Source organism: Microcaecilia unicolor, chromosome 5, assembly GCF_901765095.1.
Source record: "Microcaecilia unicolor chromosome 5, aMicUni1.1, whole genome shotgun sequence".
In the NCBI taxonomy this organism is placed as follows: domain Eukaryota; kingdom Metazoa; phylum Chordata; class Amphibia; order Gymnophiona; family Siphonopidae; genus Microcaecilia; species Microcaecilia unicolor.
This window is the reverse complement of record NC_044035.1, coordinates 12,737,212-12,764,019: the sequence shown is the minus strand read 5'-3', so window position 1 is coordinate 12,764,019 and position 26,808 is coordinate 12,737,212. Positions and strand designations below refer to the sequence as shown.

General features: G+C 49.4%; 1 protein-coding gene across 1 annotated transcript in view; it reads left to right on the top strand.

Annotated features, from left to right (window-relative positions):
- ATRNL1 (attractin like 1) overlaps positions 1 to 26,808 on the top strand; it is a 1,590,902-nt gene that overhangs the window by 1,320,976 nt on the left and 243,118 nt on the right. The window contains 1 exon segment of the mRNA XM_030202658.1: positions 17,183 to 17,290. Within this exon segment, the coding sequence (XP_030058518.1) occupies positions 17,183 to 17,290 (108 nt within the window).

The following is a 26,808-nucleotide window of genomic DNA, read 5'->3' as shown; positions in this document are numbered from 1 at the left end:
GTCTCTTCATGTTCAAGTGTACAGCGCTGCGTACGTCTAGTAGCGCTATAGACATGATAAGTAGTAGTAGTAATTTATAAATGATATGGAAATCGGAACGATGGGTGAGGTGATTAAATTTCTATATGACACAAAACTATTCAAGGTTGTTAAAACACATGCGGACCTTAAAAAATTGTAAGACTGGACATCCAGATGGCAGATGAAATTTAATGTGGACAAATGCAAGGTGATGCACATTGGGAAGAATAATCTGAATCACAGTTACCTGATGCTAGGGTTCACCTTGGGGGTCAGCACTCAGGAAAAAGATCTGGGTGTCGTAGATAATACGCTGAAATCTTCTGCTCAGTGTGTGGTGGCGGCCAAAAAAGCAAACAGGATGCTAGGAATTATTAAGAAAGGGATGGTGAATTTAAAACGAATCACAGAAAACTTTTCTTCACTCAACGTATAATTAAACTCTGGAATCTGTTGCCAGAGAATGTGGTAAAGGTGGTTAGCTTAGCGGGGTTTAAAAAGGTTTGGACAGCTTCCTAAAGGAAAAGGACATAGACCATTATTAAAGTGGACTTGGGGAAAATCCACTGCTTATTTCTTGGATAAGCAGCATAAAATGTTTTCTGCTTTTTTGGGGATCTTGCCAGGTATTTGTGACCTGGATTGGCCACTGTTGAAAACAAGATTCTGGGCTTGATGGACCCTTCTATCTGTCCCAGTGTGGCAATATTTATGTACTTATGGCTCTTCCTGATGTAAATATTTAATAGTTCTTTTATTAGTTGTAGAAAACCATGGAGGTAAGGATTGTAATGAGTTCTGGTCATTAAAATTTTCTTTCTCATTCTGTAATGAGTCGTAATTTGAAAGGACACAGAAGAAATACCGGTGTACCTATGATGGTGACAACTTTTTACAGGCCTCTTTGAGGGAGCGGCACGGACTCCGTAACATCGCAAGCTCTGCAGCGTCCAAGTGGGTTTTTTTTTCCAGTTTCTGGCACCTGCTCTATTTCTTATTCAGTGCCGGTATACAGAGTCCATAAAATCGAGAGGGAGAGGCTGCCTGCCCTTGATAGTGACAAAAATGAAATGTAACACACAGCTGGATAGCAACACTGCGACATGGTTGAGAAGAACAAGATGCCGCTGTGGCTCACCAGGTGGTGCGATTAGAATTTTATAAAAACCTTTTCTGTACTGTGAAATACATCTATAATTCACCCCGGTGCCACTAACCCCCACCCCCAATATTCAGCACCGAGCCAGCCTTTTCTCCACCCAATTTACCCAGATAGTTATTCTTACAGCAACATTGATAACAGCCAGATCTGCCTTTGCTTCATCACTGCAGCGCCCTGGGGAAAGCCCTGGCAATCTGAGCTGGCATTCAGTTAAACTCTCTGGTTAACCGCCGTTGGCTACCAGGACTGGATTTGGTCAGTATGATTTAACCGAGTAAGAGCCTTCCGACCCAGTTAAGTCCTGATGAATATTGACCCCTAAGGGGCCCAGTATTTAGCCAGTGGAAATCTGCGTTTTATTTATTTGTTACATTTGTATCCCACATTTTCCCACCCATTTGCAGGCTCAATGTAGCTTACATAGTACCGTAAAGGCGTTCGCCAATTCCGGTATGAACAAATACTGTAATGTTGTGGTAGAATAAGGTTTGTGTGTACAGACACATTAGGGAATCGTAGAGAGGAAGAGTTATTATACATCCATTACGAGCTTTGGTTTCGTTGTGTTGCAGGGTTCAGGCATTTGAGTTGGGTCGGAAGGGTATGTTTTTTTCAACAGGTTAATTTTAATGATTTCCGGAAGTTTAGGTGATCATAAGTTGTTTTCACGGCTTTTGGTAGTGCTTTCCATAGTTGTGTGCTTATGTAGGAAAAGCTGGATGCATAGGTTGATTTGTATTTGAGTCCTTTGCAGTTTGGGTAGTGGAGATTTAGGTATGTTCGTGTTGATCTTGTTGTGTTTCTGGTTGGTAGGTCTATGAGGTTTGTCATGTATCCCGAGGCTTCGCCGTAGATAATGTTATGAACCAGGGTGCAGATTTTGAAAGCAATACGTTCTTTGATTGGGAGCCAGTGCAGTTTTTCTCAGAGGGGTTTGGCGCTTTCGAATCACGTTTTTCCAAATGTTGTTTTGCTGACCATCACAGGCGTTATTGGCCGAAAATTCAATGCCGGGCCACGTCCAAGCTTCGGCATTGAATTTAACGTATAGCCAGTTAGGTGCGATATTCAGAACTTAACCAGCCAGGGGTTATGGCATAAAGACAGACTGACATTTCTGTGGTTAACCTGGCTGGTTAAGTTCTGAATATCAGCAATTAACTGGCTGAGGGGCCGTTTTACTAAGCCGCGTAAGCGCCTCTGCGCGCCCAACGGATGCCAGTTCACAACTACCCGCCTGGCTACCCCGTAGCCTGGGCGGTAATTTCATTTTTTACGCATGCCCACTACGCGCGCCAGAAATTTCCGATAAGCGGCGCTAACCGGGCGGTAATTGGCAGTGCGTGCCTCTCGTGATTACCGCCCGGTTAACGCGTGAGACCTTACCGCTAAGTCAGTGGGTGGCGGTGCCGCACGTCCATTTTTGGCCAAATAAAAGGCTGAGAAATGGACCCGCGCGCGTCCAATGCACGCGTCTACACCAGCACAGGCCACTTTTCGGCGCACCTTAGTAAAAGGACCCCTAAGAGTCAACTCCACCCCAAGGATAGTTTTGATTTTGGTACTAGCAGGTTATTTTCAGGAGCAGTAAACGGTTAAGTGCTGCTGAGAATCAGCCCAAACAGGTGATTTAACAATCAATATTTAAAGACTGCGACTAGCAATGTTGCTAAAACATCAGCCAGAACTTTTAAACAAACCACATATATTTAGTGCCGCTATCCAGCACTGATTATACTTAGTTAATGCTTGTTACAGCTGCCATATGAGGAAAGACTAAAGCAGCTAGGGCTGTTCGGCTTGGCGAAAAGACGGCTGAGGAGAGATATGACAGAGGTCTATAAAATACTGACTGAAGTGGAACGGGTAGACGTGAATCGCTTGTTTACTCTTTCCAAAAATACTAGGACGAGGGAGCACACAATGAAGCTACAAAGTAGTAAATTTAAAACAAATCGGAGAAAATATTTCTTCACTCAATGTGTCATTAAACTCTGGAATTCATTGCCAGAGAATGTTCTAAAAGCGGTTAACTTAGCAGGGTTTAAAAAGGTCTGGATAATCTCCTAACAGAAAAGTCCATAAGCCATTATTAATTTGGACTTGGGAAAATCCACTGCAATTCTGGTCACCGTATCTCAAAAAAGATATAGTAGAAAAGGTACAGAGAAGGGCGACGAAAAGCATCTCACTTGTTTCTCCAGTGTAGCACCCTTCATTGCATTTTTTTACACTGAATGATATATACCACATTGGAAGATGAGCATGTGAAAGATTCCTTAATGTTGAATATTTTGTGGATGACCGTGAGGTCCTGTGAAATATTTTGGCATAGTTTGCAGCTGGATATATTGCAAGGATGTGTGCCATTCTTTTCTTTTTGAGTCTGTGTTGGGAGCTTACTTCTAATTAGCTTGTGTTTTAAGTTGGGTGGCTGTCAGAAGGCCAGCACTGGTGGGGATGGAAATATCTCTTTCAGTAATTCATCTTTCAGTAAGACCTTTGAAGTCAGAATGATTAAAAGAATGATCTAAAAGAAATCGCAAATGAAATCAAACACAGCCTCCAAATAATGAATTCATGGGCGGATGCATTCCAACTAAAGCTCAATGTAGAAAAAACTGAATGTCTCATCCTCTCCTCACAATATAACACGAACAAACCCACCACCATAAGCACCCCAGAATACACCCTTCCGGTTTCGGACAGCCTGAAAATTCTCGGAGTTACAATAGACCGAAATCTCACACTAGAAAGCCATGCGAAAAACACAACAAAGAAAATGTTCCATTCAATGTGTAAAACCTTTCTTCCCAAGGGAAATATTCCGCAGCCTGGTACAATCAATGGTGTTAAGCCACCTAGATTACTGCAATGCCATCTACGCCGGATGCAAAGAACAAATCATTAAGAAACGCCAAACTGCCCAAAACACAGCAGCCAGACTCATATTTGGAAAAACGAAATACAAAAGTGCCAAAATCCCTAAGAGAAAAACTACTCTGGCTCCCACTAAAAGAATGAATTGCATTCAAAATTTGCACCCTGGTCCATAAAATCATTCACGGTGAAGCCCCAATCTATATGTCAGACCTCATAGACCTGCCAACCCGGAACAAAAAAAGGTCAGCACGCACATTCTTGAATCTACACTACCCCAGTTGCAAAGGACTTATATACAAATCAACATATGCATCCAGCTTCTCCTACATAAGCACGCAACTATGGAATGCACTACCAAACGTTATAAAAACAATGCACGACCTAGCAATCTTCCGAAAACTACTGAAAACCAACCTGTTCAAAAAGGCATACCACAATGATCCATCCTAAATACTAGAAACGAAACTTCACCAAAACTAGATGAAACGGACCTCTCTACATTGACTGCTTCATTTACGCAGCCACTAATGAACGTTACGCATTACTCACTACCACTCTACTCCTCATGCAGGACATGAACTTTCTATATTTGATTGTCTAACTTACTCTATAATTTATGAACTTTAATGCAAAGCTACTTTGTAATTTACCTTATCATTTATGAACTCTAATGCAATATCACTTTTTCTCCGAGGACAAGCAGGCTGCTTGTTCTCACGACTGGGTGACGTCCGCGGCAGCCCCCACCAACCGGAAATAAGCTTCGCGGGACGGTCGACACGCAGGGCACGCCCACCGCGCATGCGCGGCCGTCTTCCCGCCCGTGCGCGACCGCTCCCGCCAGTTACTTTTTTCCGCGACTGAGAGAGTTGTGTTTTCCCCTCTCTCTCGTTTCAGCCGCCGGATTTTTTTCGACCGCGTTTACGCGGATCGTCGCTTTTGGCCTGTTCGGCCTCTTCTTCTTCTTCTTTCTCTTTTATTAAAAAAAAAAAAAAAAAAAAAAAAAGAGAGAATTTTGCGCGTGTGGAGCACGCGCTCCTTCTTTTCCCTCGCTTTCTAGCGGGGACGCCTCGTTGCGGCCTAGTGGCCGCTCGGTCGGTTTCAGTTTTCGTGGTGTGATTTTAGCCACCATTGCCGACTTTGACTTCGCCGACGCGATTTTTTCCGTCGATGTCCTCGAAGGTCCCGAGTGGATTTAAAAAGTGTGGTCGCTGCGGCCGGCCGATCTCGCAGACCGACACCCACGCTTGGTGCCTCCAGTGCCTCGGGCCGGAGCACAATCTCAAGTCGTGCGTTTTGTGTCTCGGTCTCCGGAAACGGACTCAGGTTGCGAGGCAAGTTCTGCGGGACCGTCTTTTTGGAACTTGCGCCGGCCCCTCGACGTCGACCTCGACGGCATCGGTATCGAAGACCGGTTCTTCGGTACCGGTATCGATGCCCGAGACATCGGCACCGATGGCAGCGACCCCAGGAGAACAGGTCCCGTCGGCCCGCCGGTCCGCCGGCGAGAGTGGGGTAGAGAGACCGCGTGGGCAGTCGGCCCCGGTCACTCCCTCAACTCGTGAGCCACGGGACCGAACCCTGTCGGACCCGGTACCCTCGAGACCGAGGGGGATCGACCTCCTCCTCCTCCATGCCCTCCGGCGCCGGTGACGTGCACCGGAAAAAGGACAAGAAGCGCCGTCACCGGGAGCCCTCGGTGCACCCTGAAGGGGAGTCGACGCCGAAGCGTCATCGTAGAGAGGAGAGATCTCCGTCGGTGGTGGAGGTACCGACGCGTCTGGGTTCCGGCACCTCGGTGCCGTCTCCTGGCCCCCAGCAGCTTCCGGCACCGACACCCTTACCGGCCCCACCGCCTTTCCCGGCAGCGGGCCTGGACGAGTGCCTCAGAGCCATCCTTCCGGGGATCCTGGAAGGGCTGATGCGCCAGGCTGTGCCGGCGCCGGGGGTGCTTGCGCCCTCGGCGCCGATGACTGTGGCGCCGGCGAGCTCTAGCCCGGCGCCGGGGCAGTCGACACCGCCGCCGCTTGCGGTGCCGGTCTCGACAGCCACGCAGGTGGAGTCCCCGTCGACGTCGATGGAGGGAGCTCCGTCCCCGCCGGCGCGGGAGTCCACCGCTCGACGACACCGAGACCTCGGTGCCTCGACGTCGAGCCGGGCCCGGTACCGGACGCAGCTACATGAGCTAATGTCCGATACCGAGGATGAGGACTCGTGGGGGGAAGAGGAGGACCCGAGATATTTCTCCTCAGAGGAGTCTACGGGCCTTCCCTCGGACCCCACGCCGTCACCGGAGAGGAAGCTCTCACCTCCTGAGAGTCTCTCCTTTGCCTCCTTTGTGCGGGATATGTCTATAAGCATTCCCTTTCCCGTGGTCTCTGTGGAAGAGCCGAGGGCCGAGATGCTCGAGGTCCTCGACTATCCATCACCACCTAGAGAGTCCTCCACGGTACCGCTGCACAATGTCCTGAAGGAGACGCTGCTCCGGAACTGGGTGCGACCACTAACTAATCCCACCATTCCCAAGAAAGCAGAGTCCCAGTACAGGATCCACTCTGACCCAGAGCTCATGCGGGCCCAGTTGCCCCATGACTCAGCGGTCGTGGATTCTGCTCTCAAGAGGGCACGGAGTTCGAGGGATACCGCCTCGGCGCCCCCGGGGCGGGAGTCTCGCACTCTGGACTCATTTGGGAGGAAGGCCTACCAATCCTCCATGCTCGTGACCCGCATCCAATCTTACCTGCTCTATATGAGCATCCACATGCGGACCAATGTGCAACAGCTGGCGGACCTGGTCGATAAGCTCCCGCCGGAGCAGTCCAGGCCTTATCAGGAGGTGGTCAGGCAGCTGAAGGCGTGCAGAAAGTTCCTGTCCAGGGGGATTTTTGACACCTGTGACGTGGCATCTCGTGCTGCGGCCCAAGGTATAGTGATGCGCAGGCTCTCATGGCTGCGTGCCTCTGACCTGGACAACCGCACCCAGCAGAGACTGGCTGACGTCCCTTGCCGGGGGGATAACATTTTCGGTGAGAAGGTCGAGCAGATGGTGGACCAACTGCATCAGCGGGAAACCGCTCTCGACAAGCTCTCCCACCGGGCGCCTTCAGCACCCGCCCCCACGGGTGGGCGTTTTTTCCCGGGCACGGCAGGCTGCACCCTATTCTTTTGCGAAGCGTAGGTACAACCAGCCGGCCCGAAGGCCTCGTCAGGCACAGGGACAGCCCCAGCGCGCTCGTTCTCGTCAACAGCGTGCGCCTAAGCAGCCCCCTGCGCCTCCACAGCAAAAGCCGGGGACGGGCTTTGACTGGATCCACGGGAACATAGCCGCCCTACAAGTGTCCGTACCGGACGATCTGCCGGTCGGAGGGAGGTTAAAATTTTTTCACCAAAGGTGGCCTCTCATAACCTCCGACCAGTGGGTTCTCCAAATAGTGCGGTGCGGATACGCCCTGAATTTGGCCTCCCTGCCTCCAAATTGTCCTTCGGGAGCTCAGTCTTTCAGCTCCCTTCACAAGCAGGTACTTGCAGAGGAACTCTCCGCCCTTCTCAGCGCCAATGCGGTCGAGCCCGTACCACCCGGGCAGGAAGGGCAGGGATTCTATTCCAGGTACTTCCTTGTGGAAAAGAAAACAGGGGGGATGCGTCCCATCCTAGACCTGAGAGGCCTGAACAAATTCCTGATCAAAGAAAAGTTCAGGATGCTTTCCTTGGGCACCCTTCTGCCAATGATTCAGAAAAACGATTGGCTATGTTCCCTGGATTTAAAGGACGCATACACTCACATCCCGATACTGCCAGCTCACAGACAGTATCTCAGATTCCGCCTGGGCGCACGGCACTTTCAGTATTGTGTGCTGCCCTTTGGGCTCGCCTCTGCCCCACGAGTGTTCACAAAGTGCCTCGTGGTGGTGGCGGCGTATCTCCGCAAGCTGGGAGTGCACGTGTTCCCATATCTCGACGATTGGCTGGTCAAGAGCACCTCGGAGGCAGGAGCCCTCCGGTCCATGCAGTGCACTATTCAACTTCTGGAGCTGCTGGGGTTTGTGATAAATTACCCAAAGTCCCATCTCCAGCCTACTCAGTCTCTGGAATTCATAGGAGCGCTGCTGAATACCCAGACGGCTCAGGCCTACCTTCCCGAAGCGAGGGCTACCAATCTCTTGGCCCTGGCTTCGCAGACCAGAGCGTCTCAGCAGATCACAGCTCGGCAGATGTTGAGACTTCTGGGTCATATGGCCTCCACAGTTCATGTGACTCCCATGGCTCGTCTTCACATGAGATCTGCTCAATGGACCCTAGCTTCCCAGTGGTTTCAAGCCACCGGGAATCTAGAAGATGTCATCCGCCTCTCCACCAGTTGCCGCACTTCACTGCTCTGGTGGACCATCCGGACCAATTTGACCCTGGGACGTTCATTCCAAATTCCGCAGCCCACGAAAGTGCTGACGACGGATGCATCTCGCCTGGGGTGGGGAGCCCATGTCGATGGGCTCCACACTCAGGGTCTGTGGTCCCTCCAGGAAAAGGATCTGCAGATCAACCTCCTGGAGCTCCGAGCGATCTGGAACGCACTGAAGGCTTTCAGAGATCGGCTGTCCTGTCAAATTATCCAAATTCGGACAGACAATCAGGTTGCAATGTATTACGTCAACAAGCAGGGGGGCACCGGATCTCGCCCCCTGTGCCAGGAGGCCGTCGGGATGTGGCGTTGGGCGTGTCGGTTCGGCATGCTCCTCCAAGCCACGTACCTGGCAGGCGTAAACAACAGTCTGGCCGACAGACTGAGCAGAGTCATGCAACCGCACGAGTGGTCGCTCCATGCCAGAGTGGTACGCAAGATCTTCCGAGCGTGGGGCACCCCCTCGGTGGACCTTTTCGCCTCTCAGACCAACCACAAGCTGCCTCTGTTCTGTTCCAGACTTCAGGCACACGGCAGGCTAGCGTCGGATGCCTTTCTCCTCCATTGGGGGACCGGCCTCCTGTATGCTTATCCTCCCATACCTTTGGTGGGGAAGACCTTACTGAAGCTCAAGCAAGACCGCGGCACCATGATTCTGATCGCGCCCTTTTGGCCCCGTCAGATCTGGTTCCCTCTTCTTCTGGAGTTGTCCTCCGAAGAACCGTGGAGATTGGAGTGTTTTCCGACTCTCATTTCGCAGAACGACGGAGCGTTGCTGCACCCCAACCTCCAGTCTCTGGCTCTCACGGCCTGGATGTTGAGGGCGTAGACTTCACTGCGTTGGGTCTGTCTGAGGGTGTCTCCCGGGTCTTGCTTGCCTCTAGGAAGGATTCCACTAAAAAGAGTTACTTTTTCAAGTGGAGGAGGTTTGTCGTGTGGTGTGAGAGCATGGCCCTAGAACCTCGTTCTTGCCCTGCACAGAACCTGCTTGAATACCTTCTGCACTTATCAGAGTCTGGCCTCAAGACCAACTCAGTAAGGAATCACCTTAGTGCGATTAGTGCTTACCATTATCGTGTGGAAGGAAAAGCCATCTCTGGAGAGCCTTTAGTCGTTCGATTCATGAGAGGCTTGCTTTTGTCAAAGCCCCCTGTCAAGCCTCCTACTGTGTCATGGGATCTCAACGTCGTCCTCACCCAGCTGATGAAACCTCCTTTTGAGCCACTGAATACCTGCCATCTGAAGTACTTGACCTGGAAGGTCATTTTCTTGGTGGCAGTTACTTCAGCTCGTAGGGTCAGTGAGCTTCAAGCCCTAGTAGCTCATGCTCCATATACCAAATTTCATCACAACAGAGTAGTGCTCCGCACCCACCCAAAGTTCCTGCCGAAGGTGGTGTCGGAGTTCCATCTTAACCAGTCAATTGTCTTGCCAACATTCTTCCCCAGGCCGCATACCCGCCCTGCTGAACGTCAGTTGCACACATTGGACTGCAAGAGAGCATTGGCCTTCTACTTGGAGCGGACACAGCCCCACAGACAGTCCGCCCAATTGTTTGTTTCTTTCGACCCTAACAGGCTAGGGGTCGCTGTCGGGAAACGCACCATCTCCAATTGGCTAGCAGATTGCATTTCCTTCACTTACGCCCAGGCTGGGCTGACTCTTGAGGGTCATGTCACGGCTCATAGTGTTAGAGCCATGGCAGCGTCAGTGGCCCACTTGAAGTCAGCCACTATTGAAGAGATTTGCAAGGCTGCGACGTGGTCATCTGTCCACACATTCACATCACATTACTGCCTCCAGCAGGATACCCGACGCGACAGTCGGTTCGGGCAGTCGGTGCTGCAGAATCTGTTTGGGGTGTAAATCCAACTCCACCCTCCAGGACCCGAATTTATTCTGGTCAGGCTGCACTCTCAGTTAGTTGTTCTTCGTAGGTCAATTTCTGTTGTTTCCTCGCCGTTGCGAGGTTCAATTGACCTGGGTTCTTGTTTTGAGTGAGCCTGAGAGCTAGGGATACCCCAGTCGTGAGAACAAGCAGCCTGCTTGTCCTCGGAGAAAGGGTATGATACATACCTGTAGCAGTTGTTCTCCGAGGACAGCAGGCTGATTGTTCTCACCTTCCCTCCCTCCTCCCCTTTGGAGTTGTGTATTTCATATTTTTTGCTAGTCATTCAACTGGCGGGAGCGGTCGCGCACGGGCGGGAAGACGGCCGCGCATGCGCGGTGGGCGTGCCCTGCGTGTCGACCGTCCCGCGAAGCTTATTTCCGGTTGGTGGGGGCTGCCGCGGACGTCACCCAGTCGTGAGAACAATCAGCCTGCTGTCCTCGGAGAACAACTGCTACAGGTATGTATCATACCCTGTATTTCTCAACCCGGAAATGGCGATCGCCACTCCGGCACAATGTAAGCCACATTGAGCCTGCAAATAGGTGGGAAAATGTGGGATACAAATGCAACAAATAAATAAATAAATATTTTTACACCCACCAGACAGGACTTAACAAAGATCTGGGTTTTCTAGCCCATTCTAAACCATAAAATTGTACTGCTTTGTCACTCTCTTATCTGTCTCTCACCCAACCCACCCTCATCCTGTTAGACTGTCACTGAAATGCTTTGATGTTTCGCTTCTATATACTGTCATCTACCAACATTTGCTTATTTCCGATCTGAGGAAGAAGGGCAACCTTCGAAAGCTAATAAAAAAAAATGTATTACGTTATGTCCAATAAAAAAGGTATCATCTTATTTTCTTTTCCATGTTTGATTTCTATTGATTACCTTTAAAAGTGGACTAACACGGCTACCACATCTCTGTATAGAATAAGTGCCATAAAAGGCAGGGATAGTGCTGGGCAGACTTATAGGGTCTGTGCCAGAGCTGGTGGCTGGGAGGCCGGGATATTGCTGGGCAGACTTATAGGGTCTGTGCCAGAGCTGGTGGTTGGGAGGCAGGGATAGAGCTGGGCAGACTTATAGGGTCTGTGACAGAGCTGGTGGCTAGGAGGCGGGGATAGTGCTGGGCAGACTTATAGGGTCTGTGCCAGAGCTGGTGGTTGGGAGGCGGGGATAGTGCTGGGCAGACTTATACGGTCTGTGCCAGAGCTGGTGGTTGAGAGGCGGGGTTGGTGGTTGGGAGGCGGGGATAGGGCTGGGCAGACTTATACGTTCTGTGCCAGAGCTGGTGGTGGGAGGCGGGGTTGGTGGTTGGGAGGCGGGGATAGGGCTGGCCAGACTTATACGGTCCGTGCCCTGAAGAGGACAGCTACAAATAAAAAAGTAGCACATATGAATTTATCTTCTTGGGCAGACTGGATGGACCGTGCAGGTCTTTTTCTGCCGTCATCTACTATGTTACTCCCATTCCCCCCCCCCCCCCCGATTCTATATAAGGCGCAGCAAATAACACACATGAAATTGTGCGTGTGCCCAATTGAAATGCGCTATTGAAGTAACTAGCCAATCGATGATAATTGGCCAATAGCAACCAATTATCATCACTAATTAGCAATAATTGGAATGTGCGCACGCTTTTTTTTAGGCGCTTTCTAAAAAGTGGTGCATTCTAACAAGCGTAGCTGAAAAGGGGGCGTGGCTATGAAAGGAGTGTGGGTATGTTGGGGGCGATACTGAAATTTATTTGCATTGTTATAGAATTTGGGGAAATGCACCTACATTTAGATGCGGGTATTTAAGCCACTGGCGTAAATGGCTGCACCTAAATGTAGGCGTGTTTTCCGGTCCTATGCGCTATTCTATAAACCATTATCCTGCTTATTTTCGAAAGAGAAGGGCAGGCATCTTCCGACACAAATCGGGAGATGGCTGGCCATCTCTCAAGTCCGGCAAAATCGGTATAATCGAAAGCCGATTTTGGCCGGCCTCAACTGCAGTCCGTCGCGGAGCCGGCCAAAGTTCAAGGGGGCATGTCGGCGGGGTACAGAAGATGGGACTGGGGAGTGGTTAAGAGATGGCCGGCTTCGCCCGATAATGGAAAAAAGAAAGCCGGCCCTGACGAGCATTTGGCCGACTTTACATGGTCCCTTTTTGTTTACAACTAAGCCTCAAAAAGGTGCCCGAACTGACCAGATGACCACCGGAGGGAATGGGGGAGCCCTCCAACTCCCCCCAAAACCCACTGTACCTACATGTAGGTGTGCCCCCCTTCATCCCTAAGGGCTATGGTAGTGGTGTACAGTTGTGGGTAGTGGGTTTTGGGGGGGATTTGGGGGGCTTAGCACACAAGAGAGGTATGCACCTGGGAGCAATTTTTGAAGTCCACTGCAGTGCCCCCTAGGGTGCCCGGTTGGTGTCCTGGCATGTCAGTGCACTACAAATGCTAGACCCTCCCACGACCAAATACCTTGGATTTGGCCGGGTTTGAGATGGCCGGCATCGGTTTCCATTATTGGCGAAAACCGATGCCGGCCATCTCAAACCCGGCCATCTCTGACATTTGGCCGGCCCCAACCGTATTATCAAAACGAAAAATGGCCGGCCATACTTTTTGATAATACGGTTCGGGGCCGCTGTTTGCGGCGCTGGCCGTATAGATGGCCGCCGCTGTTCGATTATGCCCCTCCACCTAACTTTATATAACGGTTTATAGAATAACCGTTATATTCTATATAACTTTAGAACAGCGCTAAGACGCTTTAATTGGACGCATCAAGATTTTAGACACCATTTATAGAATCCTGGCCCTATGTGCATATCCTTACCCATATACAAAAACAGTGGTTTTTAAACAGTTTATGTCTGTGAAATGCTCTTTAAGCCCACTAAATCAGTTTGAAATTTGCCCTCTGTGTACTGCCAAAACCTCCAATGTGTTTCATTTTGTGGAACACAAAACCAGCCTGCCCCGTGCTGTCTCCTCTTGCCAGGGATCAGCAATGGAGAGATACAATTTCTTGGACATACTGTATCAAATCAAGGGTTCGGATATTGCTTTAAAGATTGTTTATTCACACATCAGTAGGCACACACCTATTACATAACACTCATGCAGTTCACACATACATCACCACAGGATTGTAGCCTTCTTCTGAGCCGTAACGGCAATCGGGGAAGCACCGATGACCGCCCAGAGAATTCTGTTGGACAATTCCACACTGGAGAGAGGCGTCCGTCAAACCAGGTACAGAGCTTCTGTTTCAGCCCGGGCTTCCCCCTCTTTTTATAACAGCTCACAAACAAGTGTGCCTAGAACAGAACAATGAGTGGCCAATCTGCATTCCTCTCTCCCAGGCACCCTCTGATGAAAACACCAGCCTTTGGACTTGTTTCTCAGCACAGTCCTGGTAGTGAGTTACCCACCGCAACGGAGCGTTGTGGTAGCAACCTGTCAAACAAATATTCTGTATGTCAGAAAACAAATATTCTGGGTCAGCATAAGTATCATATCATAAGTATTATACTCCAACACACATACGAAAACTGAAAACAGTGAAGGGTCTATAAATATTCCGTTTTCTTTGTTTATTTTATTTGTAGCCCGAGAAAAAGCCAAAGCAGGTTTCAATTTAAAGCATGCACAGTAAATATACTAACAGACAGATATATCCAAAAACAAAACCAAACAAAAGACAGTTGCTATGCTAAAACTGGTAACTTTTCTTCATCCACCCTTACAATCATCCCAGCATCAACCTGGAAAAAAAAATACTTCCAGAAATAAATAAGGCTGACAGAGATGTTAGTAGCCTGGTAGTGGAGGAGTGGCCTAGTGGTTAGGGTGGTGGACTTTGGTCCTGAGGAACTGAGTTGGATTCCCACTTCAGGCACAGAAAGCTCCTTGTGACTCTGGGCAAGTCACTTAACCCTCCATTGCCCCATGTAAGCCGCATTGAGCCTGCCATGAGTGGGAAAGCGCAGGCTACAAATGTAACAAAAATAAAATAGATACTATTGGAGATTCTACATGGAATGTTGCTACTATTGGAGATTCTACATGGAATGTTGCTACTATTCTACATGGAATGTTGCTACAATTGGAGATTCTACATGGAATGTTGCTATTCCACTAGGAACCTTCCATGTAGAAGGCTGCGCAGGCTTCTGTTTCTGTGAGTCTGACGTCCTGCACATACGTGCAGGACGTCAGACTCACAGAAGCAGAAGCCTGCGCTGCCACATTGGTGATCTGCAAGGGCCGACTTCTACATGGAATGTTGCTAGTGGAATAGCAACATTCCATGTAGAATCTCAAATAGTAGCAACAGTGGAGGAGTGGCCTAGTGGTTAGGGTGGTGGACTTTGGTCCTGGTGAACTGAGTTTGATTCCCACTTCAGGCACAGGCAGCTCCTTGTGACTCTGGGCAAGTCACTTAACCCTCTATTGCCCCAGGTACAAATAAGTACCTAAGCCGCATTGAGCCTGCCATGAGTGGGAAAGCGCAGGGTAAAAATAAATTCCACAGAGAAGGATCGGCTCTTGTTTCCCCATAACACATCAAGGACATTTTTACAGGTGATAACTGCAACCCCATTTCTGATCTTCAGAAGGACTAGGCACATAATTTTGAGTTAGGCGCCTTCCTCTCACTTGCCCAAAAGTATCCCCTGCTCAGCTTCTGCCTCGATTCGTAGTAAAGTACATAAACGTACATTCCTAGAAAGTGGTCAGAGTCGGGTCAGAAACATAGTTAAATGCTCAGCGCTGAACGCCAGCCCTGGCTGACTATAGGCGCTGAATGTTCACGGATAGCCGGTTAAGTTCTATTTAACCGGCCAGGAAACATTCCTGGACGGTTAAATAGGGCTAAATGTCGGCTGTCTTGTCTTCAATATAAAAGGTATTATCAATAGCAGCTGCAGGCTTGAGATTTTCTACATCAAGTTGACATAAGGACATATTAATGCTCTCTCTAGAGATAAACAATTTTTAAAACATTAGCTGATAAAGGAGAGGAGTGAAAGGAATAGTCAAAACAAGCCCGTTTAACGGATCGTCTGATGCAAAATTGCAAACGCTTCTAATATCAGTCTATCATTCATACTGAGCTTTTATCCTCACCATTCTCTTACTATTCACTAGAAAGCCTGACCTCTGCTCTCCAGCATTTCTGTCTCACTCCACAATAGGGGAAGTCAGCAGCTCTGAGGCCCAGATGCACAAAACCTAACGAGCCCACAACTTGCGTTTTAAACTGGTTCCAGCCAGTTTAAAACGCAAGTAGTTCACCCCGGGCATGCACTAAGGGCATTTTCCCTGCCACGGTAGCAGGCAACGAAAACGGAATGCAAATGTTTGAGAAGCTATTATAATGAGATGCACTACCGTTTGTCCGATTCCCTTACCGTAGGAACCCTAACGAGATGTCTGACCTCTTGTTAGGGCTCCTGTGAGGGAATCGGAAAGGAAAAGGGCCCCCAAAAAAGGTAAAAAAGAAAAAAAAAGCAGGGAGCGCATGTGAGGGGCGTCCTTTAAGGGCGTACTCTCCCTGCGCTTCTGAGAGACGTCTTTTTTTCGCATTTTTTTTTTTTGCTCTGCCGGCGCTCGTGTTTTTTTCCCCCTTCTATTTAGTCTTCGCCGCGCCACTTACCCCTCCACAGCTAAATTTTTCTATTTTCCTGGTTGCCGGAGAATCGGGACGTCCCTTTAGATTAGGCTCCTCTTCCTGGTCTCTTCAGCCAATCAGAGCGCGTTTTGCTGACAACAGCCAGCTAAGCCCGCTTTGATTGGCTGAAGAGACCAGGAAGAGGAGCCTAATCTAAAGGGACGTCCCGATTCTCCGACTCAGGTACCGAAGGAATAGAGAATGCAAGTGAGCTACAACGAGTAACTCATTTGCATTCCCTATCGTTGATGCATTCCCGTTCCCTACCGATTCGCTATGGAATCGGTAGGGAACGGGAATTACCGACGTCTTTAATGAATCTGTGCCCAGGTCCCTTTAATTTTTTTTAAAGCCTGCTGGCAGTCATGGCGCTGATGCCCCTTCCTGCTTTGAATTTCCCCTTCCCCTTTCCTATCCTGAATGGTCCTAACATTCCTTACCTGCCTTTCTCCTGTCCTTACCTCCCCTTTGCTCTCCTACCTGACCGTTCCCGCTCAGCACTTGCCCCCTCCCCCATTGTGCAGGCCTGTAATGATGTCTTGGCCTATTCTTTTCAGTGGCAGCACTGTCCCCATGATAAAATACTTTGGGTTGTAAAGTGGAATCATGTTTATCAGACTGTGCCTTAAACCCAGAGTGGAAGAGTAGCCTAATGGTTATTGCAGTGGGCTTTGGGGTTCAATTCTCACTGCAGCTCCTTGTGACCTTGGGCAAGTCACTTAACCCTCCAAGGTACCAAAATTTAGTTTGTGAGCCCTCTAGGGGCAGAGAAAGTAGCTGCATATAATGTGTACAGTGCTGTGTACATCTAACAGTGCTATAAAAATGTTTAGTAGTAGTTTTAAAGAATCTTGTTGGCTTTTGGCCCATTCGTTTACAACAGTGACCTTATTAACACGTGTAAAGAAACAGGCAACTCAAAGAACTGCATCCTTAATAAAGCAAAGTGAAAGCATCGGGTTTGTAGTAAAGTGATTCATTTCATGCAGTAGAGGGCTAGATTAATGAGGAGGCACAGAAATGGGAAAATGCCTCCCCCTTTGCCCTTAATGAGTTGGGCTTGCTAGATAAATTCTGTCTTAGCCAAAGGAGAAAATCATTTGTCCTGTTTAAATTTTTCAAAGGCAATTTTTTTTTTGTCCCCTCATCAGCAACTCATGCGGGAGAGACAGCAGATGGCCAGCAGACCGTTTGCTTCTGTGGATGTGGCCCTGGAGGTGGAAGCTGAGCATGCGGACCTGCTGCGTGGGATGATAGAGGTAAGCAGGCGCGGTGATGGGCCGGAGCATCCTGTACGCATTTGCGTCCAGGGCAGAGAGCAAAGTGTTTCCTGAGCGATGGCGAAGCAGCCCCTCGTGTATTCCACCACTGTCAAGATAACATAGCATAACATGTTTATTTACTGTTACAACTGGTGGCTCAGAATGGTTTTACGTAGTTCAGAATGTTGCGATCTAGTCAGATATGATCTTACAATTTAAATAGTTTAGGGGTCCTTTTACTAAGGTGCGCTGAAAAATGGCCTGCGGTAGTTTAGGCGCGGGTTTGGGGTGCACGCAGATCCATTTTTCAGCGTGCCTGTAAAAAAACGCCTTTTAAAAATTTTTGCCGAAAACAGACGTGCGGCGAAATAAAAATTGCCGCGCGTCCATTTTGGGTCTGAGACCTTACCGCCAGCCATTGACTTAGTGGTAAGGTCTCACGGGTTAATCGGGCAGTAATGACCTACGCACTTAGAGTGCCACTTGACGCGCGTAGCTGACAAACATCAGAAAAAAAAATTTATTTTTCAGACGCGCGTAGCAGAAGCGTGTCGAAAATGAAATTACTGCTAGGGCCACGCGATAGCCGGGCGGTAACTCCAAATTGGCGTGCATTGGGCGCGTTTAGGCGCCTATGAGGGCCATAATCGAACGGGGCCGGCCATCTATAAGGGCGGCCATCTCTAACGCTGGCCCCATCAAGCGGCGTACTCGACTGTATTATCGAAACAAGATGGCCGGCCATCTTTCGTTTCAATAATACGGTTGGGGCCGGCCAAATCTCTTAGAGATCGCCAGCGTTACAGATGGCCGCCATTGGTTTTTACTGATAATAGAAACTAATGGCGGCCATCTCAAACCCGGCCAAATCCAAGGTATTTGGTCGTGGGAGGAGCCAGCATTTGTAGTGCACTGGTCCCCGTCACATGCCAGGATACCAACCGGGCACCCTAGGGGGCACTGCAGTGGACTTCACAAAATGATCCCAGGTACATAGCTCCCTTACGCTGTGTGCTGAGCCCCCCCAAAACCCACTACCCACAACTGTACACCACTACCATAGCCCTTAGGGATGAAGGGGGGCACCTACATGTGGGTACAGTGGGTTTTCGGGGGGGGGGGGGGTTGGAGGGCTCCCATTTACCACCACAAGTGTAACAGGTACGGGGGGATGGGCCTGCCTGGCTGAAGTGCACTGCACCCACTAAAACTGCTCCAGGGACCTGCATACTGCTGTCATGGTGCTGGGTATGACATTTGAGGCTGGCATAGAGGCTGAAAAAATATTTATTTTTATTTTTTGGGTGGGATAGGGGAGTTGGTGACCACTGGGGGAGTAAGGGGAGGTGATCCCCCATTCCATCCGGTGGTCATCTGGTCAGTTGGGGCACCTTTTTGAGGCTTGGTCATGAACAAAAATGGACCAAGTAAAGTTGGCCAAATGGTCATCAGGGCTGGCTTTCTTTTTTCCATTATCGGCCGAAGCCGGCCGTCTCTTAACCACGCCCCCGCCCCGCCTTCGATACACTGCCGACACGCCCCATTGCACTTTCGCCGGCTCCGCAACAGAAAGCAGTTGAGGCCGGCCAAAATCGGCTTTCGATTATACCGATTTGGCCGGCTTTAGGAGAAGGCCAGCCATCTCCTGATTTGTGTCGGAAGATGGCTCGGGCGGTAATTTCATTTTTTACGTGCGTCCACTACGTATGCTGTAAAATTTCCAGCATGGTGCTAACGGGCAATTATTGGCATTGTACGCACGCTGACGATTACCACCCGGTTGATGCTAAGTCAGTGGGTGGTGGTAAGGTGTCAGGCCCAAGATGGACACACAACCATTTTTATTTTGCTGCATGTCCATTTTGGGCCAAAAAAGGGCCTTTTTTTGCAGGTGCGCTGAAAAGTGGACCTGCATGCGTCCAATACATGCGTCTACACCAGCGCAGGCCATTTTTCAACGCACCTTAGTAAAAGGACCCCTAAGTTGCAATATTATTCTTTCAATTATTCATCTTCCACTACTGATAAATAATTTTTTAGGGATGCTCAGAACAACTGGCATATCTAAGCAGAGATACCTCTATAATGCAAAAATAGCCTTTTCCTCATGGGTCCCAAGTTTTATACCAAACTTTACTTTTGCAATTACCTTTCAAACTTCCAGTGTAGGAAAATCATCTTCAAGTGTAATGTCATAGTTCTTAATTTATAAACATTGCTGAGCTGATTGATAAGACCGGATGGGCTGCCGACATGGCCACATTTTGCGTCCTTCCTCAGGGTAACAGGAATTGATTGCTGTCGTGTATCATAGTAAATGACGGCAGATAAAGACCTGTACATTCCATCCAGTCTGTTCAACATGATAAAGTCATTTATTTATTTATTTATTACATTTGTACCCCGCGCTTTCCCTCACACAGCAGGTCCAATGCGGCTTACATAGTAAATAGAACTACAAAGTATTATAAGGAGAATACTACAAACTGTAATAAACATAGTAATAGTAAGGTTTTAAGAATATGTGAATTGAACGTGGAAAGGTAAACAAGGTATGATAGACAAAAGGAAAGAGATTGGGAGGGGTATGGTGTAGGGAGATGGAGAAGAGAAGACTGGGGGATGAGGATAAGGAGTTTGGGAGACATGGTTTAAGGTATAATCATCGTCAGAGCAGGAGTTGTGTGGGCTTATAAGGTTAGGTTGAGTCGTTAGGGTAAGCTTGAAGAGATGTGTCTTCAACATTTTTCTGAAGGGTAGATAGTCGTTAATTGTTCGGATGGATCTTGGTCATAGCTAGTATTTTATAAAAACAGAGGCATCTGTGTGTCTTTATTAAAAAGTGCTTAACTAGGTGCCTGTGTGGCCTCTTCACCTAGGCGTTGTCTTATAAAATGAATCTCAATATGTGTATGTCAAGCCTCATAATATTTTTTTTTATTACATTTGTACCCTGCGCTTTACCACTCATGGCAGGCTCAATGCGGCTTACATGGGGCAATGGAGGGTTAAGTGACTTTCCCAGAGTCACAAGGAGCTGCCTGTGCCTGAAGTGGGAATCCAACTCAGTTCCTCAGTTCCCCAGGACCAAAGTCCACCACCCTAACCACTAGGCCACTACTCCACTGTTGCTACTATTTGAGATTCTACATTCTATTCCACTAGCAACATTCCATGTACAAGTCGGCCCTTGCAGATCACCAATGTGGCCGCACAGGCTTCTGCTCACAGAAACAGAAGCCTGCGCAGCCTTCTACATGGAATGCTGCTAGTGGAATAGCAACATTCCATGTACAACCTGCAATAGTAGCAACATTCCATGTAGAATCTCCAATAGTAGCAACATTCCATGTAGAATCTCAAATAGTATCTATTTTATTTTTGTTACATTTGTACCCTGCGCTTTCCCACTCATGGCAGGCTCAATGTGGCTTACATGGGGCAATGGAGGGTTAAGTGACTTGCCCAGAGTCACAAGGAGCTGCCTGTGCCTGAAGTGGGAATCCAACTCAGTTCCCCAGGACCAAAGTCCACCATTTAGGGTCATAGGCCATCCAGGATCACTCTCCATTGAACAGATTTACAAGACCGCAACATGGAGATCAGTTCACAAATTTGCATCCCGTTACTATCTGAATATTGGCTCTTGAAGCAACAGCAGGGATCTCACGACCGCTGCAGTTCAGTACTGGACCCTATGTTGTGAGCAGTAGAGGAAGGCGAGGTACAAAGAATAGAATAGGAAGACATTTTTGTTGTTGCAATTCCCATCTCCTGGTCTGGGAGCTGAGCAGATAGTTCTTTGTTGGAAATAAGCTCCCATTGTTTAAAACGCATTGAGGCATATTTTCAAAGCACTTAGCCTTCCAAAGTTCCATAGAAACCTATGGAACTTTGGAAGGCTAACTGCTTTGAAAATATGCCTCAATTGTGTTTCATTACATTTCAGAGATACGAAAATGTTAATATGTTAAGTATCAAAATATATTTTCCTGTAACGTTATTTCTGTTGAAAGTCAATGGGCTGAAAAGGCAAAGAATTGTTAATTGGCACTTTATGGGTTGTCCTTCGCTCATGTTCTTATACCACGAGCATTTACTAATTGCTTGGTCTTTTTGCTGGCTCAGCTGTGCCTGATTGATATACACAAAAATTATGCATACATAATAAAAGTCCATTCTCCCATCTCCCAATTAACCCAGAACGCCACAATTTTCGACAATCCATCAGGGTCTCTCTTTTTTTTTTTTCAAAAAGTAAAAAAAAAAAAAGAGGAAAGAACCCTAGTTTCCAACAAATGTAACTCTAAGAGGGCAATACTTTTCCCCTTAAGCGGTTTCAGAAAACTGGGGGGGGGGAAGGGGTTTGTGTGTTGGTGGTGATGGTGGGTGTTTCAAGCCTAGTGGCCCCACCAGGGGATTCAGGCCTCCAAAGCAAAGGGTGTTAAATGAGGTCTGTTTGCACTTTTAATACTAGAGCTGATACTGCAGCACGTAAAGGAGACCGGCGCTGAAGAAGGCTTCGGCAAGCGGGGGGGTTGGGGACCCCCCGCCAGCAAAGGTGTTTGTTTTTGTGGAGGGAGCGACGAGGCGCTGAGGGGAAGCAGCAAGGAGGTGAGGGGGAGCGACGAGGAGGCGAGGCGGTGGGGGAGACGAGGCGTGGCGGTGGGGCGGCACTCAAAATGTGCCCTTGGACTCTGGCCCCTTCCCACCACGAGATCTGGCTACACTCCTGGCTGTACATGGTCTGTATGCATCTCCCGTGTAAAGAAGATTTGTTTTCTGCAAGAAGCTGAATTTGATTGGTTGATTTGGCTTTTTCCGAGTACCTTGCAGTCAGGTTTTCAGGATCTGTTCAGTGGATATGTATGAGATAAATTTCCATATATTGTTAAATATTACCACACTAGTAAAAGAGGCCCGTTTCAGAGCAAATGAAACGGGCGCTAGCAAGGTTTTCGTCGCCACCCCCCTCCCTCCCTGGCCAACCCCTTCGTCGTCGTGCCATTGCTCCGCCCCCAACATCATGACGTTTGACGCGAGGGCGGGGCCCGGAGCGATTTCCACCCTGCCTCCCTGCCAACCCCTTTCGTTGTTCTGCCATTGCTCCGCCCTCGAGGGCGGGGCCCGGAGCAATTTTGGTGGCTTCACCACCATGAACCTTCGAACCTTTTTGAAGGAAGTCAGAGCTTGGCTTCAACGTTGAGGGTGAGTTTTATTATAGTAGATGTATTCATGTTGGCTGTGGAGACCCCAGGGCAGGTTTTGGAAGACCTGACCTATTATTGACAAGTCTTGTAAATGTTAGGACCAAGCTTCCAAAACTCGTCCTGTCCTTTCTCGCTTTTTCTCCAGAATAGAGCTAAATCTAAGCTAAAAGCCCACCTTTTTGATGCAGCTTTTAACTCCTAACCCTTATTCACTTGTTCAGAACCCTTATTTTATCATCCTCACTTTAATATTCCCTTATCTCTTGTTTGTCTGTCCTAATTAGATTGTAAGCTCTGTCGAGCAGGGACTCTCTCTTCATGTTCAAGTGTACAGCGCTGCGTACGTCTAGTAGCGCTATAGAAATGATAAGTAGTAGTAGTAGTCTCTGGGATTCCGGAATCTTGCTACTCTTTGGGATTCCGGAATCTTGCTACTCTTTGGGATTCCGGAATCTTGCTACTGTTGGGATTCTGCACAGAATCTTGCTACTCTTTGGGATTCCAGAATCTTGCTACTCTTTGTCCTTATGCCTTATTTGTCCTGTTTGTCCTAATTAGATTGTAAGCTCTGTCCAGCAGGGACTGTCTCTTAATGTCCAGTGTATAGTGCTGCGTACGTCTAGTAGCGCTATAGAAATGATGAGTAGTAGTAAGTAGTAGTAGTAATAGAGGCCCCTTTATAAAGAAGCTTGTTCTCACAGACCTGGACCTCAGCTGGGCATGCAGGCTTTGAAAATTTCTTTCTCATTTTTGAGGAATAAAAAAGCACAGCACGTCTGGCCTTTTCAGAGAGAGAGAGAGCACAAGAGTTTCTGATCCCCGTTCAATACCTTTATAAGAACAGAGAGGAAAAACCAGGGGCTACATGTGAGCTGGAGTCAGGGACAATGTTTCTTTTAAAGGTTGTAAGTTCTAACATTGCATTTTGCTGTTCCTTGCATGGGAAATCCATTAATGGTTTGGTGTTGAAAAGGTTTCTCGTGTATCAGTTCAGCAGCCTTCCTCACACACTAACAGACAAGCTCATTTTTCTCAGTGCCCTGAGATTGCCCTTGACAGGTGAAGTTCTCAGACGGAAAGCAGATTGTTGCTTTCCCCAAACTTGGAGAGAGTAAAGGGAAATTTCAGCCGATGGCGGTCAGCATTTTTATGTCTCAATCTAGCCTTATTCCTGGATATTCAATGCTGGGCCATGTCTGGGAACCAGCTTTTAATATCCAGTTATAGGTTGGCTGCTAAAACTTGTGCAGTCAAGTGTAATATTGAGCCCTTAACCCTCCATCGCCTCAGTTCCAAAATTAGATTGTGAGCCCCCCAGGGACAGAGAAATACCTAGTGTACCTGACTATAACTCACCTTGAGCTACTACTGAAGAAAAGGTGTGAGCAAAATCTAAAATTAAAAAAATATAAGATGAACCCCATAAAGATAGGACTGTTTTTTTACGTGGCCCAATTTATGTGGTTAAGGCAGCCATTCCCAACCCAGGCCTTGTGGCAGACCTAGTCCCGTCAGGTTTTCAGGATATCCACAATGAATATTCATGAGTTAGATTGGCATGCAATTCAGTCAGTGCATGAATATCTATCTCATGCATATTATTATTATTTCTTACATTTGTATCCCACATTTTCCCACCTATTTGCAGTCTCAATGTGGCTTCCTTAAATGTGGATATCCTTAAAACCTCCCTTCGGGCCTTCCCTCCCTGTGTCCCGCCCTCGTCTGATGTAATTTCCGGTTTCCGCGAGGGCGGGACACAGGGAGGGAAGGCCCGAAGGGAGGCGATCTGTGACTGCCGCTTCGAATGCAGGGGGCCCGGAGCTGAGGAGGCAGGAAGGTGAGACCGGGAACTGCAGCGCCGGTGGCCTGACCCCGGCGCCGGACTCCCCTTGGAGGCCTGGGGAATTTTGCCCCCCCTGCCCCCCCTCTTGGCGGCCCTGCTCCTGTCTCAGAACACCTCCCTGCTCCGTACCTTGATGTGCATTCACCACGTTTCAGTAGAGATCGTCAGACAGCGGCAGCGATATTCATATCCCTTTAGCTGTCAAGCCCAGAGCTTCCTTGCTGCTGCGTCCCGCCCTTGCGGAGGCAGGAAGTGACATCAAAAGGGGGCAGGATGCAGCAGCGAGGAGGATCTGGGCTCGGCAGCTGACGGGATATGAAAATCGCTGCCGCTGCCTTATGCTCTCTTGTGGATGCACATTAAGGTATGGAGCAGGGAGGTGTTCTGAGACAGGAGCAGGGCCGCCAAGAGGGGGGGCAGGGGGGGCAAAATTCCCCAGGCCTCCAAGGGGGGTCCGGCGCCGGGGTCAGGCCACCGGCGCTGCAGTTCCCGGTCTCACCTTCCTGCCTCCTCAGCTCCGGGCCCCCTGCATTCGAAGCGGCAGTCACAGATCGCCTCCCTTCGGGCCTTCCCTCCCTGTGTCCCGCCCTCGCGGAAACCGGAAATTACATCAGACGAGGGCGGGACACAGGGAGGGAAGGCCCGAAGGGAGGCGATCTGCAACTGCCGCTTTGAATGCAGGGGGCCCGGAGCCGTGGAGGCAGGCAGGTGAGAACGCAGACTGCAGCGGCGGGGGGGCAGAGGCGGGGCAGCCTTGCCCCGGGCCCGGCTTTGTCTCTCGGCAGCCCTGGACAGGAGGACAGACGTGCCAGAGATGCGGGGCCCCTAGGAGCACGGGTCCCTGTGCAACTGCCCCTGTCGCCCCTGCCTAAGACCCGGCCCTATGTGGTGCACTATTTAAAATGATTTGAACTCCATGAAGTTTGTGACACAAATTTAAGATTTTCAATGCACATTGGCATAGCAAGGGGTGGGCGGGAGGGGCGGTCAGCTCGGGGGGGGGTGCTCCCTGCCAGCTCCCCCCCCTCGGCGCATCGACACCCCCCCCCCAGTGCCCACCCTCCTCCGTCCAACCAGCTCCCCCTAACTTTAAAAAAATATCAGAATCCGAAGCGAGGCGCAGCGCCTCGCGCCTACACGTAAAAGAAATGTGCAGCGTCTCATCGGGCCTTCTCGCCCTCTGTCTGTCCCGCCCTTGGGGAAATAGGAAGTTGCGTCAGCGGAGGGCGGGACAGACAGAGAGAGGGAAGGCCCGAAGAGACGCTGCACATTTCTTTTACGTGCAGGCACGAGGCGCTGCGCCTCGCTTCGGATTCCGATATTTTTTTAAAAGTAGGGAGCTGGTTGGACAGAAGAGGGTGGGCACTGGGTCGGGGGGGGTGTCGATGCACCGAGGGGGGGTATGTCATCGTGCTGCACCTGGGGGGGGGGGTGTAACAGCTAACCGCCCCGCCCCGGGTGGCAGCCCCGCCTCGCTTCGCCACTGTCAAAGCATGACTGTTTTAATGTAAGCTTTGGAGGGTTTTCTGACCGATGATTTAATTATTGCAACCTGGAATTTTACAGACAGGGTGTCTGAGGTCTCTTCCTCCAAACTTTTATATGCAGTTGTGAATGAATGGACCCAGTTGTTCTTTTTCCTTTGACACAAATCTGTTTGCACTTGGGTGCCTCTCATTTGCTTGGTGGTGTGGTGATCGTGTCATGAATTCCACTAGCTGACAAGCGAGACCATTTTTACTTCCTTACTCGCATGCTTCCGATCTTCCTTCTACTCTTCCCTTTCTGATGATACCTTCCATTCTGGGGGAACTAAGCCAATTTATAGGATCCTTCTCCTGCATGGAAGTTTGGAAGGGTGGTGGGGGGGGGGGGGGGGTCTCTAAATACATGCTTGATTTGTTCTCAGCCCTCCAGGGCAGGGAAACATTTACAGTACCTGAATGTATTGCACCTTGATTACTAGTGAAAAAGACGTGAGATAAATCCCAATTATCCTCCCCACTCCCCCCCGCCCATCACCACAGTTAAATTTTTACTGAACCCCCTGCCACCGCCTCAAGATCTGTGGGAAAAATTGGAGGTTGGTGAGAAAAGGTTATGATCAGAGCAGTGGCGTAGGAAGGGGGGGCGGTCCGCCCCGGGTGCACGCCGCTGGGGGGTGTCGGCTCCGCGCTGGTGCACTGCCCTCTCTGCCTCGGAACAGGTTACTTCCTGTTCCGGGACAGAGAGAGCAGTGAACCAGCGCGGAGCCGACACACCCCAGCAACGTGCAGTCGGGGCGGATCGGCCCTCCCGCCCGTCCCTCGCCGCAGGTATGCGCTCCAGGGGGGGGTGCGCTCCAGCGGGAGGAGGGTGTGCCGTGCTGCACCCGGGGGGGGGGGGGGTGCGCAGCGGCAACCCGCCCCGGGTGTCATCTCCCCTCACTGCGGCTCTGGATCAGAGGTCCTTCTCCACCT